The 16535-nt window shown below is 39.9% G+C and overlaps 1 protein-coding gene across 6 annotated transcripts in view; it reads left to right on the plus strand.

The window, feature by feature from the left end:
* Positions 1-16535, plus strand: part of PALM2AKAP2 (PALM2 and AKAP2 fusion) — a 234630-nt gene that overhangs the window by 98672 nt on the left and 119423 nt on the right. For 2 of the 6 annotated variants that reach the window (XM_015849807.2, XM_015849808.2), the window contains exons 6-7: positions 4413-4514; positions 8061-8765. The exons of 2 other annotated variants lie outside the window; for them this stretch is intronic. In XM_015849807.2, the coding sequence (XP_015705293.1) occupies positions 4413-4514; positions 8061-8765 (807 nt within the window). The remainder of the gene's footprint in view (positions 1-4412; positions 4515-8060; positions 8766-16535) is intronic. 2 more of the 6 variants (XM_015849809.2, XM_015849810.2) reach the window with 1 other exon arrangement.

Raw genomic sequence — 16535 nt, forward strand, 5'->3', positions numbered from 1 at the left:
AAACTTGAATCAAACAAACCTCCACTTAGCGAACATGAGGCAGTAGTTTCCTCTAAATCTTCTCCTTTTAGACTATCCACCTGCAGTACTTTGTTCAGTCTCACCATGCTTGAGATTCGGCCTGATTTCAGCAGATCATTCCTTCACAAACTGAGCCAGAAGCAAGAATAGCTTGTGATGTCTGCAGGTCTAATAGACAACAGCAAAATTATGTAAATGGCAACAGGCTGCTCACAGAACCCATGTGTGACCAGAGGAGGCAGGGGATATATAGACAAGTCAGTGAGTACCTCTTCTGGAGCCTTGGTTTACCTGCCTTGTCTCATCCTCCTGGTAACTGGTCATCCTCTAGGCAGTTTTATGAAGAAGCCTACACTCTGAGGCTCTAGAAATGTTCAGGGCTGTGAGCCATCCCACTGACCCAGGTCTGCATCCCATTGTGGGCATGATGTGGCTGTGCATCTCTACATGGATAAAGCTGAGCTGGTCCTCTGTTTTCTGCTGCCCAACAGCAGTCTGTGTTGGCAGATGATCACAGTAGGAAGAGGTTACGTACATTGCTAGCTGTAAGCAGTTGGATAACGTAGAGTTTTCCACCTTTCCAATACACATATAACTTGCTTTGTTGAGGCAGATCATTCATTTCTCAACTGTATAATGCATGCTGCAGAGGAAAATGGTAAGAACCATTGCATTTTACAGCAAGGCTGTGTAAAATCATACATGAGCCAGTACATACACTAATTGCTGCCTGTGGTGGCACATTATTTAACTGATCCTGGAAGACTTAGAGTTCACAAATCTCATGTTAGTTCACAGAATACATGCTTCCCTTTATTCTAAATGCAGTGACAATGCAGAAAGTGATTTACCTCACCAATCAGTCCCTCTGCATGTTTCTGTGCCATGTACATGGTGATGTCATACCTTTTGCTTTTGTAAAAAAAACACAACTGCAGAGAGCTCAGAGCCCAGAGAGATGCAGAAGGAGATGAGGGAAGAGAAAAGGTGCTGAACATTGATGGTCAAATGGCTCTTTATTCTTCCCAAGTGATTGTTCTGGCAATGACCAACTATGAGCCTGAAGTCATCCTGACACAGTAAATGCAAATCCCACATTTCCAGGGTACAAATATATTTTGTCATTATAGACTGATGCATAGAATAAAGCTGAACAGAAACCAAGGCTCTGGACAGTAGTTCCATCCTCTGCAGTCAAGCTTCTTCCAGCCTATGGTGCCCTAGCCCCACAGAACAAACTCTCCACTTAACCAAGGCCTGAGATAGCACTAGGGATGGTGTTGTTTATTGCTGCCCTTGTCTATAGGCAAAACCAGGCACTATGTAGTGTTAAGCTACATGCCTAGAGTGAACAAACAGAGAGAGCTCACACTCCGTGTGTGCATATGTTTGTGACTCAGTGTATGCATACAATAAAAGCCCCATTAAGACACTGGCTTAGGAGTGCAAAGCCACCTGCTCAGACCCCTGCTCCCGATCTTACAAACATGTTGGGGGTTTATCATCTCTGTTCACCCTGCCATAATGCTCTGCAGTTCCAGATGGCTTCACAAGGGAACAGCCCTGTCCTGGGCCCCACTGTGCATGGCAGAACTTAGGGGACCCAGTTTGCCAGTAGTCAGACCTTTTAAAATAAATCAGGCTCTTGGAAAATGAGCTTACCGTGGGCTACTTTGAGCAGCCCCAAAGGTTTTGTTCTGTGTAAGAACCCATAAGAGATTATCGGGCCCTATATGTGTTCTCAGTCACTTCATTAGTCTGATAACACAGAGAAGTGTCATAATCCTAAACTGCAGCTTGCTGTAAGTAGTATGAAAAGCCACAGGACACGTTTTATGGCATTCTTAGACATTAATAGCTCATCAAAGGTTGAAATGAAGCTATTGAATGGAGTCAGTTCAAATTTATGACCTGTTTTACTTCTCGTGTGAGGAAGATGCTAATTGTGTCTCAGCTGCTCCTTGTAAAATTGCTCTCATACTGTTTTTAGACCTTGTTGCCAGTGACATAAATAAGCTCTTTTAATCCAGGGTCGGGTGGCGGGGAGAGGGTGCTGTCACAGAAACAGAGTAAATGAACCAAACCAAATCTCTCAGTCCATCTCACCTCAGATACATGTACCCCCCACTACAACTTTCCCTCTCTCCGGCAACTGGAGACAGTCTCATAACAACAATGCTAAATGATGGGATGTGCTGAGTAGACCTGTATGAGGACAGACAAGTCTGTCACTCAAGTCACTGGATGAGTGTGCAATGAAACTGCTGTTCCAGCATCACACTCAATGGGGTAAATAATGACTAAATTTCTGCCATTTCCAGAATACAAAGTGCCTTCTCATTCTGGCCCAGAAGCAGGGTGTCAACATTTCTTACCTCTGAGAAATCACTTCAGTTTTCAATATTAGCGTGCACATTTGCTGGTGATGCTTCCCAGAATAACAACAGAGAGCATTGTACCAACTTCTCATCAGAGGCGAGACACCCTGCTAAAGAAAGCAGCTGTTACTGGCCACTGTTCAGTCAGCTGTGTCCTAAACAATTATTTCTCCTAGGCCCTATTGCTAAAAATAAAATAAAAATAAAAATAAAAATAAATAAATAAAAAAAAAAAAAGAACCTTCGAGGAAACATTGTGCATTGAAAATATAACAGCTCAGTTGCCAAGACTGCCATTTGTCCACTGAAGTGTGAAATAAAACAATATTTTCCTGACTTTTTTAAAATTCATCTGAACTTCTGTAACAACTTCCTGACTTTCCTGAATGAATCTGCACAATGCCTCTTCCTCATCTTATTCTGACACAGGAAACAGAGAAGACAGAGCAGGTGCCTCTTTCATAGGATCATAGAATCACAGAATGGTTTGGATTGGAAGGGACCTTTCTTGAGTCATTTACATTGCTCCAGTGATGGACTGTCCTCTTCAGAACTGCAATTACTACCTCATCACACCAAGCAGATCTGGTGGCCTCTGCAAGCTATTAGGGCATAAAACTGTTGCATTAGCAGCAGTCGCGGCTGTCCTTCAAAAGAGCGGGTTTGGGGTTAGAGGTGGCATGTCTTGCCTTTGCAATGACATGTTGTTCAAAATGTGTTTCTTCAGTGTTTTTTTGGGGGGAGGGAGGATGGATATTTGTTGTCAGGGAACACAACGAATATATCTCCACTCACAAGAGAAATGGTGGCAATGAAGTAGCCACCAACATGGCACGTCATTTTCTCTCGTCCTTCTCCATTTCACATACACTGTCTGCACTAATTCTTTGTATTTCACCTGCTCACAACAAGAGACACTGAGAAAGGCAGATTCTGTCTCCTATCCTCACATGTAAATCAGGTCATGTCAAGGCCGCAGCAGCTTAATTTCACAATGTACAGGCAAAGTACCCATGGAGGACAACAAATCTGTGTCAGACCCGATGGAGCTTTATGTCTGAACAAAAATTCTACCTTCTGCAAACAAAATTCAAAACATTCCAAACTGATATGAAACAATGTGATTATTTATTTATTTATTTATTTATTTATTTATTTCTGCTTCTTTTGTTTTGGAACTAGAACTAAAAGTTTGTTACTTGCGTATCTCTCCTTGGAACTCCTCTTTTAATTCAGCCACTGACCCTTAGATGAATGATATCGAGTTATATTTAACCCACTCATAAAACATCTCTCAGTAAATGTTTATAAAACATCTTCACTGTCTTTTCTAATGAATATATTTAACTTGTAGTAAATAGCAGTAAGCAAGTCAGCCCTTCCAGCAAGTTCTCTGCTTGTTTGAACACTGTTAATGAACAGAGGCACTACAGAGCTGGCAAGAACTTAATAGGTGCTGCAGGCCACAGCGGGTGCCCTACTAGTCTATATCTATATGTTATCTCATTATTAGCTATATTAATATTGCAAAAAACAATAAGCCAACTGGCAGTTCTATAGTATGTAAACAACCTGTGCTAAAATAAACTGGCCTTTCATCCCCTTCAGCCAGCAATAACATTTTTAGGCTTTTATATCTCTATGTGAGATATTTGTTATGCTGGATATTACTCCAGGTTTATTCCTGGAGTTTGTTCCTCATCTTTCCCTCAGTACTTCCCACATTTAAAGGTCACACACTTGATAAATCCAGAACCTCCTGACAAATAATTTTATGTGTTGGACTTACACAAGGTTTGAGTCATCTGGACCCATTCCCTCCTACCTCAGCTAGTTTATTGAACACCAATCACACGACAGTGACTTTGCACTTTGTTTGCTTTGATCCAATTATCTAATACAAAGCTCCAGCAACTATTGTCAGGGCTGACAACTTAACACTCTGCTGTCTAAGCAATGAAGCCACTGGGGCTCATAGCACAAATCTAACTGTTTCCTGTTCTCTGACACCAGATGCAGTAAATTACATTTGCTCCCAGATCCCTGAACTCCCAACCCTCTATTCACGAACAGCAGAGCCAATTCCTGGGCGGGACGGAGCAAGCAGAGTAGCTGGTAAGTCTCAAGGAGCAAAGCTTTATAATACCAATCCAGTAGCCATGAACTCTTCTTTGTTATATTTCCTTAATTGGTCTGGACTCCTGATATCATTTAAATGACAGGAAATGCCGTTTGATTCATATTTTGTAAATAAGTCAAGGCTTTTTAGGCAGCAATGAGAACTCTCAAAACAATATATATTGACCAAACAAGCAGCATAGGAAACGTGTCAATTTTTTATTATTTTTTTATGGAAACATTTAGTTCCTTCCATCTCTGCTTAGGAAAACACACAACATCCAGACCATGGTTTTACCTTCTCCATTGTAACCAAGTGACTCCCCTCAAGACGAATGAGACATACAGGCACTCACAAGCCTCTAGTCATGCTTCAAACTTAAATCTCATTCTACACCACTTTGTTACCATTCTTTCTTCTCAAGAAAAAGTGTGGGGAGAATTATAATGAAGTGTGATGTGCTTGCAGCATAGAACTTTCTAACACTTATTTTTTGGACTGTGTATGTGTCCTAAATGTATCAGTGTGACCGTTAAAAGCTGCATTTGCTCCCTATTTTAGAGAGCCTTCTTCTCTAAACAGCATATTCCCTATCTCAAAACCAGACTGCTGGTGGCTACTTATGAGATGTCTAGAGGAATAAGAAAAATAGATAGATAGATAGATAGATAGATAGATAGATAGATAGATAGATAGATAGATAGATAGATAGATAGATAGATAGATAGATNTGTATGCATGTACTGAGGAAGTCTTCTGTTACCTGGGTACACTTTTGCCTTCATGGGAGGATCCCACTGTAGATAAATTAATTATGAAGTACAGTGAAAATTGATAGGATAGATAGATAGATAGATAGATAGATAGATAGATAGATAGATAGATAGATAGATAGATAGATGATAGATGATAGATAGATAGATAGATAGATAGATAGATAGATAGATAGATAGATAGATAGATAGATGATAGATAAAAACGTGTCTATCATGGAGAATGAGTTAGTAAGCATAACAAAGCAGTTTTCGCAGCTAAGACACTGTAGACCACAATGGGATTTGTAATTTTCTTCAGACATCCTGTTGTAAGCCATACTAAAAGCTTCTCTTCCACCAGTGCTTCCCCTAATCTGTCTAAAAAGCAAGTTTTTCACTGTATGTTTTGTGCCATTTTGTCAATACCAAGAATACAAACATTTCTTTCACTCTTCGGATGACCAAGTAGCCTTGTTCACATATTCCTTGAGAAGAGTATTGTGTGTGATTAATAGCTTAATGAGAAGACACTAGCACATGCACTCAAGAGTAGACTGTTAGCATCCATCTAAATACGTGTTCAAAGTCTATTAATAATTTTTTTAAAGAATAGCCTCGGAATCCCACTGTTTAAAGCCACATAATAGGCAGAAGCCAGTTCTTCTCATATGCACGTTGGGATCTTGTTGTCATGAAGCACTGTGTTATGTTACACTGTAATTAAAGCTTATACACAAGGCTTGTCCCCATGAATACAGGCTGTCATCTTCAAGTACTGCTTTCAGTTTCAACTCTATTGTCAGACAGCTTTGTATTGTATTAATAGAGCACATTTTGCAGTAAGTAAGCTCTAGCCGAATAAAGACATCTGCATTAGTTCAGTTTTCAGCTATGTTGACAAGCTGGGCTGCTAGATTTTCCTGCAGAGAACCAGCATTGTGCATATCAGCAGGTAAACAGCGTTCTGTTATTCATTTCTCCCATGGCGGTGTGCTTAACTAGTGAACAGCTTTCCAAGACTTTCAGATATAGTTATGAATTTACTTGCACAAGTAGCTTTGATGTGATCTTCAGGATAGGTTATAGAGCACAAGTTGTATTAAAAACACTACTGCTAAGACATCATAGGTAAAAAAATGTTGACAGTGGCAAATGTTTAGGCAAAATCAACAAACAGCAAATACACAAGGATACGGCCACACTTGTTAACTTTCTAAATCAGATCTATCTCTAGCACAGAGTGTGCCATGCAATGCTGGAACTCGTTGACCAAATCCCTCCTCATATGTAGGCTATTGTCAGCTATACCCATTCTACAATACCTGGATTTTTCATCTAATGATACAGTGGTGTTCATGATGCACCACATGATTAATTACATAATGCTGATGGGAGATTTCATTTTGAGAACACATAAAAAATATTCTACTACATGAAAGTAATAAGACTGGAAGAATGCATTTTATGTGTAATTTTTAACAGTAATGGTCTATAAAATACATACATAGCAAGCTACACTGACTCTTGGGCAATTATAATTCTATGTTCACTTGAAAAAAAAAAAGGCAGGAAGAAATCCAAGACACCATTTTCTGGTGTCTCAGGTAAGAAAAATCATGATTATGCCATTTAGGTCCATTGGTGGAAACGGTCGTCATAAGTTTCACAAACACTTCTCATTGCTTGTGGGAGTTCGTGTCTGTGAATGTCTGTTCAAGAATGTCTTCATTTATATGCAAGTAGTATTTAAATTGATGAACACACTTCCGCTTCTGGAAAATCTGTGAAGCCTTTGCACATTTTCCTTTGAAAAGCTGTCCAGTGAGATGCCATTATGTCTCAAAATGAGGGTTAGAGTGATGAATTCTATTCCTGCTATGTGGTCTCAACTACTTTCGTCTTATTGCTGCGTCTTTTTTAACTGCTAGAAAAGTTTATTTACTGCTCTAAAACAGCATCCCTCACACACATATTTTTACCCATTGTTTCATGGTGCTTTACAAATTGGTTCATTATTACTCTTTTTTCAACTTTCCCCTTTTGAGACAATGCTTAGGGTCTCATTCAAACAAAGGAGGGAGCACTTCAAGGCTATTTTATATGTTCTATTAACCTGCAAACAGAGATCAGTGTTGAAGTCTTTGTGTGGAAGAAGAAATCTGTTGTCACAAGTCTACAGGAGAAATTACCTCATTCCCACGTGATTTTGTTTTCTGACTTGTAGAACATGTGTAAAAAAAATGGTTCTTCACCCCTCTAAAATGTTTTGAATGCCATAGATGGAAGCGATTAGCAAGTGTTTATCAAGTCTGGGTGTTACTTGCAGCAAAGAAAAGTTCTTACCAGCTAACTGGTAGTTTGATGACAGAAAAGGAAAAGTATGTAAGGAGGTTGCTGGAGATTAGTTTATCTTTGAATTTTGGGGCAAGTTCAGAAGGGAAAGGCTTAGGCCAATCTGCATGCTGTCACTTCCTTTTGTCTAAAGTACACCTAACATAAGTGCTCTTGGCACTCCTGACTGACCACAGGCAGTTCCTCATAGTGTGAGCTGGAAGACTACGTCTCACCTGACACAGGTATGCCTTGCCTCCAGCTACACAAAAAGCTGTAAAATAGTAACTATCTCTGTTCACAGCATTGCATCCTACCTCTAACGTAGAGCACTTGACCCTTTAGAAGCAGCTGGCAGGAAAACGGGCACCATAGTTTTCTTTGTCTGTTTGGCAATTAACCATTCACTGGCTTTTTTTGTTGTAACATGCACTTCCTTTCTTGTTTTCATTCAAGCTTTGTGCACCATGGAAATTAATGTGGAGAAAGACAAACAGACAGGAGAGACCAAGATTGTCTCTGCTTCACCTGTTGGCCCAGATGAGGCCCATCAAAGAGGATTCAAAGTCTATGATGATGGTACCAAGGTAGTCTATGAGGTTCACTCTGGTGGCACAGTGGTAGAAAATGGAGTACATAAATTAAGCTCAAAGGACGTAGATGAACTTATGCAAAAAGCTGGACAATCAAATGTAAAAGGAGGGTATGAAATAATGACTGTGTCAGACAGAAATGCAGTAGCTGATGGAAACCTTAGCCATGTGAAGGAGCAAATGCTCTTCAAGGAGGCAAAGCTGGAAATGGTACACAAACCAAACAAAGGGCATACTATGAATTCCCAGCCCCAAGACAAACCCCGTGGTGGCGAAGTTCCAGAGGCCAGTGCAGATCAACCAGTGACAATGATATTTATGGGCTACCAGAGCATTGACGATGAAGAGGAGACCAAAAAAGTGCTGGGCTATGATGAAACCATCAAAGCAGAGTTGGTTCTGATCGATGAAGACGATGAGAAGTCTTTGAGAGAGAAGACAGTGACAGACATCTCAACCATGGACGGGAACGCCGCTGAGCTGGTCTCTGGCAGGCCCCTGTCGGACACGACAGAGCCCTCCTCTCCTGAGGGGAAGGAAGAGAGCCTGCCCTTGGAAGCTGCCCCAGGTACACAAAAGAAAAAGCGCTGTCAATGCTGTATTGTCATGTGAACACCTTCTCCTTCCCCACTCCGGCAGCTCCTGCTCCATCACTTACCTAGACCTCATTGTACTTCTAGCTGCAATACTGTGAACTGGAAGTGAATGCCTCCATTGCCTTGCAGTTGGGTTGCTTTGATTTCTAGTTCTTCAGGAAGAGGAACGCATGGTTATTTTCCCATCAGACGTACACTTTGGGGTTCGAGGAGTGGTTGGAGATTTTATTTTATTTTTTTCCTTAATACTGCAGAGTGAGAGATAAGTGGGAAATGGAACAAATGCTTTCATATTTATTTGATCTATACATATATATAATATATATAATGAAATCACTTTTTACATTTTCTTTGGATATCTGGCAGGCTTGATCAGTTTCCTAGGATTTCGTGGGAGTCTGAATTTCACAGCAGCCAGATATGAGAGCCTTAAAGAAATGTCGCTTCTCTTTTTTAAGACAAAAATTACATTTAAACATTATTTTATAGATGCTATTTTTTATTTCTCAGGGGAAGACTTAGATCATTTAACTGTTTTAATTTGCTAAAACTCAGATAAGTCCTTCCTGAAAGGTTTGCGTAGTTTTGTTTTACAGTAGCTTTTCAGTTTAGTTTGCGGTGTCACAAAAATCCATCAGCCATTTCTGCTTATTGGTGATACCAAAAGTGGACCTTAATTATTCTTTCTAAAAAACATATGAATGATAATTTTGCCTTACATAAATCTTCCAGATTACAGTATTGTACGTGAACTTCATCTCCCCAAATTACAACTGAAATTAACTTGACAAGAAAAAGATACAGCTGTAACAGCAACTGAAATGGGGTTACTGATCTCATTACTTGCTTTTCAGTAACTCTGCCAATGTTACATATGAAGTTTCCTACTGCACTCCAGTAGAGGAGAGATACTGCTTTCTATTTCCCTAGAATATAAGTAATCTTCTCTCATAGTCTGACCCCGCTCGCACTGAATTCAGTAAGGAAATTCTCAGTGCTGGAAACGTGGGCAGGGTCAGATTTTTATTTTGCATTAGGAAACTGTTATTTCTCATTGAGTGCACCTCCAGTGCACTGACGTACTGACAAGTGATGGGTCTGATCCTGCCATGCTTACCTAGACAAAACTCCTGTGGAGACCTACTGGAGTTTTGTTTAAGCAGCTGTTTCAGAAAGCGATCCTAGTGCCATAAGGCTAACATCTTCAAATATGCTGGTGGTTTTGGATGCTTCACTTCCTGGTGTGGGATACTTCAGAGAGGCCTGATTTCCAAAAAATCTTTCTCCTGCCCTCTAAAAATCAGGCCTTTAAAAAAGATGTCCCAAGGTGAAACTTTAAAAGGACGAATGCATCCAAAATCAATAGATGTTTCTTTATTTCTCAGTCCATTGTTTCTTCTAACTACAATGAAAAAGCAGCCAGCTTTTTCGTGGTAAGATACTATGAGCCTGATACTTGTCTCACACTGGTTTTGCTTAGATGCAACTTCACTCACTCCAGTGAAGTTAGTCTGGATTTGTAACAGTAGAAGTGAGACTGAAAATCAGGATTTGTAATTTCTGATAGTGTTAAAAATACTGAAGAGTATTTTGAAGTGTCTTTGAAACTATCAGACCTTAAAAATGAATAATACAACAGGAAAAAATATATATATTAAAAAGAAAGAAAGAAAGCAACAAGCCTCTTTTCATTCTGAGGTGGTTCCTATGGTATTTCTGTACTTTCTTGGATGGTGCTTTTACTGCATTAATTGTTAGTTCAGAGCATCTGATTAAACAGTTCTTGCTCTGTACTCTTTTCTTTCTGTGCCAGTAAAAAAGACACTTGCTCATTACTAAGGTTACATGAGGCACACTGAAAACAGACACAAGAAAATGCAAAAAGTAGTTCCTATATAAGATCACTTAGCTGTCAATACGGAGTTGGTCAATGTAACTTTTCATCACTGCCCAGGTGACAGTAATAAAAACAAAGAAATTGGTGATTAAGAAAAGAGAGCTACATCCATCTGACACCTGCAGAAATAATTATGCTGGCCTCTGTATTTGCTTCATTGGCCTCACTTAACATATAATAGATTTCTGCATGCTCCCTCAGCCTTCTCTGGGGCTTTTGGATGAGAGAAGGACCAAACCCAGCAACAGAAACTCTGAAAATCATCACTTGACTCAGGCCTACATGACTAACGGTTGTATCAGAGAGGAGAATGGCTGCAAGGTTGTGCACTGTGATAATTATTACTGGTGGCTGTTTGCTAGAAACTGTGTTGGAGATTAGCAGCCTGTATTTTTGTTGGTTTGGAATGTTTTGGCTGTCGGGGTTTTTTTGTTGTTGTTGTTTTTTGGGTTTTTGTTTTTTGTTTTTGTTTTTCCAGAAATTGTAACAATTTACAAATCTCAACATTTCTTAAATCAAGGCCATGAGCTTTCAGCTCTGTCACATGGCTTCATGAGTTGGTCCCCAAGTTTAGCAGACCAAGGTGTGGGTAGTTAACCCCAGAGGCTGAGCTATCCTGGCTCATCCCATTACCACTCATCAGCCTGGCCATGGTAATCCAGACCTTGACACCATCACACAAAACCATTTCAGGGCTTTTTGTGTATTTCCAGGGAGCTATGTGAGATCACTGCGACTCAGCTGTATATATGCAGCTATAGTCACATATACATATACATACACATATACATATATCACATATAGTCACATATACATGCAGCTATAGTCACATCTCCATAGCCTGTTCCACCCCAGGCACTGTGCGATGGGGAAATAGCCAAGGCTTCAACAGGGCATGCTTAGGACTTCAAGAACTGCAGTAACATTGTGATATAAACCAGAGGGGACAGTAAAACAGTTTCCACTTCATTCCTCCACCAGGCCTCTGGACCTTGACTCCACGCACTCAGGAGCCAGTGGGAGGCTCACAGACACGCTTTGCAACAGCTCTGTCACACTGGGGCCAGCTCATCTCACCTCAAAAACATGCCTTCTGCATCTCTCCAGTTTGGCCAGTCATTCCCCCTCTGGGTGTGATCCTGCCTTCATGGCCACCCTGGCCTCCTCCACTTCTTCCCAGCCCAACCTTTTTCTCTACCACTCTTCTCTTCTCTTTACAGACATTTTCCCCACAGTCCTCTGCTCATGACATTTGGATACTTGACTCTGGACATTCTCGGGTACCACTCCTAATCCAATCTGTCCATCCTTCTCTTCAGCCTTGCACTCCCCTGTCAGATGATCTTCTGGTTCAACACAGTCTCAGCGTTTTGGGGATGACTCCCTTAGTGGCCAGCTTTGGGAGATGCATGCTGAGACTGGGACCAGAATGCATCTGAGACCATGCGTCATTTGAGGCACAACGTGGTAGGGAGATGGTGGCATGTAAGAGCTCAGAAGTGGCCCTTCAGTGGTTAGAAGTAGAGCACAAGCCTTAAACCTTAAACCTGCCAAATACCTACTGCTCAGTTCCTGTAGCTGACATTGAGTGCCTAGGAAGGCCAGTGTTTTTTATGTGTTCATTTGAACTTCATGGTTAATGGGCCATGGCAGATCCAAAAATAAAAAAAATAAAAATAAAAAGCCTGAAGGTGTGTCGGCAAAGGGTTTGTCTTTGTTAGTCAAAGGTAGTTCCATATCTGAGGTCAAGCAAAACACAAAAGTGAATCAGTCTGAACTCACAGAGCCTTAGCTACACTGTCTGAAACGTGCTTATTCCAATCATTTTCTTCCGCAGCAGCCTTGCTGGACATCAGCTTGTCCATACTAGCCATTACACTGCAGCCAAATTACATGGGAATTCAAGTGTGTTAGCAGATGCTGATGAATGTAAACTGATTTCCAGGGCTTCCTTGGCCTTTGGAAGGCACGAATTTTCCCCACACCCTCAGACAGAAAGCTGCCTGTGGAAGTACATGCACAATCAGATGCAAAGGAAGAGGTCCACTCCACAGTAAAGCAGAGAGAGATTTAGTGAGGATCATGATGGGAGTTTTTTGCATTGCTTTGAGCAAACTCCCCATCTGTTTAACATACGCCATCATCTGTACATTTTCAATTTCAGCATGAAGAGATACTAAAAAGTACAGCCAGAAACTGGTTCAGTGTTAACATTTTTCCACAACAAACTGCTCGCCTTAATTTTTGTAAGGAAAACAAAGAGAACTCTTTTCAGCCGACCTTTTCCTGAAGTGGAGAAAGGTAACCTACGAAACTTTTTTATATCTTGTATTTTCTAAGTTTCTACGAACCCAGTTTCCATGTTGTCCCTTGTTTTCATTCAGGGACTGTTTATTTCCAAACCACTGCATTTTACTTTTGTTGCTGTTGTTTTTTGGTTGTTTTTTTTTAAGAGGAACAAAAATACAAATCAGGAAACACAACATTAGAATTAGTGGCTAGGCAATCTCTTTTTCAATTACAAGAATATCAATACAGAAAGAAAAGAATTACAGGGTTGTTTTCTTTTTTTATTTTCCCATGGCTGATGTACTGTATGGTATATGTTTACAGAACTCCTCTGGTCTGCCTTTGTGATGTTATCTAAATGAATGACAAAGTAGGTATGATGTGCCATTTGACAGTTTGCCTTAGCACTCTTGGGTTTCCTTCTTCTTTTTGTATCTTCATTTCTTTTTTCCATTTTCTTATTTTTTTTCCCAAAAAGTGCAGGCTGTATTCCAGAGCTGTATAAACACAACATTATCTTTCAATCCCCAGCAAGAGAAGAGTGCACAAGCCCTTCTCTATGGAGCATACCTCTACTGCTGCAATTAAAGACCCCAGTCCTGCAAACAGGAACACATATGCCTAACTCCACTATATGTAGACCTATTTCAGTCGAGGGGACTACTCATGGGAGGAACGTGTGCATAGGTGTCTGCAAGATAAGGGCACAAGTGATTAATACAGGGTGTAGTTTGGGTGTTGTGTATCACTTTTACACACTGCTGATTTTGCTCAGAGGGGTATACACCTAGAGGCTAACTCTGAGCATTGCTACTTCTGCTAAGAAAAACATACAGCAAAATGGTGCTGAGCATCCAGTGGGATCAGGTCCTGTGTCAGCTTTGCTACTATGGCTGTGGTATTTTTGAGGTAACATTTAGTGGGACTTACCTGACAGCTATTTTATCAGTCCCCTGCCATTCTAAGTGCACTACTGATTCTTCTCTCTTAAGATCAGAAATACAAATTAAATGGAGCAGGAAGATAGCATACGCAGTCGCTAGACAAATAAAAGGTGTTCTACCTTTTCTTAGTCCAAAATCTAGGTGGTGTACTTGGAAAGTAAGTGGGGATATAATAGTATATGTAGTATTTTACATTTGTGTATTTTTTTAATGAATAAATATTTTTGTAATGAGATACAAATCCTAAATAGGGATTTGAGTTTCTGAATATCATCCTAAGTGTGACATTAAGCCTTTGAACTTTTTCATACGTTGATGACAATAATGCCCAGTTTCTTGGGATCTTTTGTAGTCCTAACCACATTTTTGTCCTGGAAGCAGGATCACAACTTTTTAAAGAGTAACAATATAAGAGTAGAATCCAATATACCTGCTATGAACACAGCTAAATAGATCCATATTCTCCCCTCAAATAAATAAATAAAGAAATAAAAATTAAAAAATAATTTAAAAAATAGGTGGACCTATGCTTTCTATAGATAGGCAACTTTATCTAGAATGCCATCATGGTAGACAGAAACTACTTACTTTCAATAGAAATATATAAATAAAAAGATCTTTAAGATTTTTTCACGCTGACAAACTTTAACCATCATGAGATTTCAAAATACAAGAGATAGTGGCAATGGAAAGAGTAGAACAGAATCATTTGGACAACGTGGAGAATTTTCCCACAGGTTAAAATGTGGCATCTTATGTTTTTTTAAAGCTCACTCTGTTTTAACCAGTTCTCTGTCTGTTAGGAAATTTAGGATTCTCTCAGATCACATTACACAAGCCTTCTGGGCAGCAAGAAAAAACTTCAGTTCTGAGTTTAATCAGAAGTTACAGGCTATGACAATATCCAACATAAAAGTGGACAGTAATTTTTGCATGTAAACAAGTAAGTTGTATAAAACTGATGAATTTATTAAGTTTAGAACATGAATGGATTGCTATCTAGTCCAAAGAGAATATAAACCCAACTTGTAATATAAACATATAATAGTATCTTACTTGTAAATAGTGGCAAGGGGGCATGAAGGTCTTTAAAATGCCCCACGTGTTTAAAATCAACAGCATCACAAAACTGAGCCTTTTTCCTCACGGGTTCAAAATGTCTTGCAAATTACATAATTCCTTTCCTGTGGTGGTTCCAGTTCAGCTGCTCAATGGATTAAGGCATGTTGCATTTCTGAAGGGCAAATTAGTGAAAAATTCTAATCCTTTCCCCCAGTTTTCAAATACTTAATTTAGACAGTATTGCTGCTACTGTTTTGCAAACCCTCCTCTGTGACTGTTTCCCAAATGCTTCATAAAGCAATTTTTTAGATTTTTTTTTTTTTAATGGTCTACCTTAGAAATTGGAAAAAGAAAAATAATTAGAGTGACCTAAGTAACTCATGTCCATCAGTTTGGATACATTCATACATCCTTAATTTACCTATAAACTAAATGACTTAGATTTGATCTTGAATAACTTGAAACATCTGTTGGACCTAAAGACTTGCTCATTAAGCATACAACTAAGCACCCAAACTGCCCTTTTTAGTTTAATGGAATGACCTGTATAAGTGAAATTTAAGGACATGAACAAATGCTTATAGGGTCTGGTATTTAAACAATATTGCTATAAGCAAGGCTTATGCTGCTTTCACCTTATGTTCTCATTCCTTTAATTAGATAGGCTTTTTAAATGGTGTTGTGAAACTGGTGCACTTTTCTGCAGAGAGGTGTATAGGACATGAGTTCCTGGTCAACCATGTTTGAAAGCAGATGAATGCCTTCTTGGCAACCAAAATCATCCAGTGGCCTGAGGAGGGCTGAGATGAATATCATGCCTACACACAAATACAAAATAAAAGAGGCAGTGTGAGTTCTTCTTCCACTTTTTTCCCTTTGCACGCCTCTGCTCCAGACTCTGCCTGTCCCCTGTCTCTGTACTTGCTCTCATTTCAGACACCATTGCTCAGTTGCTCCTTTTTTTCCCCTCTCTGCTTCACTTTGTGTGGCTCCCTATGAGCAAAAACGGGGGAAAGAAGAGAGGGACTAGATCCAAAAATCTCACTTCAGGTGTGTTTGGGTGAACCCCGAGTTACATGAAATGGTAGTATCCTCTCCTCAATTTTTGGACTTCTTCCTGCATTTTCCTAGATTTGTAGGGCAAATCTAATACCAGAGGAGCATTCTCTGTCTATTCATCTAGCATCCCCCAAGGTACCACAATAGCCTTGCTATTTAGGTAGCAGTGCTGTTTTTCTTTCCATTCCTACAGGAACATGTTAAATCCCCCGAGCCAGATATGAGCTAGATATGCCCAACTGCATAAGATAACAGTATGCAGAAGCCACTTAGGGGAACAGAAGACAAACCATCCCCTAGCTGTCAGGTTGCTATCAGCAGGCTGAAGGAGCCAGGAGAAAATGTGAACTTCCCCACAGACTGATCCAGCATACAAATGCACACTCAGTAAAACTAGCTGCCAAAAAGCTACTGGTATCCCTCCAAGTTAATGTGGTGGTCAGAGACGCGAACTCAAAAATAAAGAGGGTTCTGTGCAACCAAATAAAGTC

This window comes from Coturnix japonica, chromosome Z (assembly GCF_001577835.2).
Source record: "Coturnix japonica isolate 7356 chromosome Z, Coturnix japonica 2.1, whole genome shotgun sequence".
NCBI lineage: Eukaryota > Metazoa > Chordata > Aves > Galliformes > Phasianidae > Coturnix > Coturnix japonica.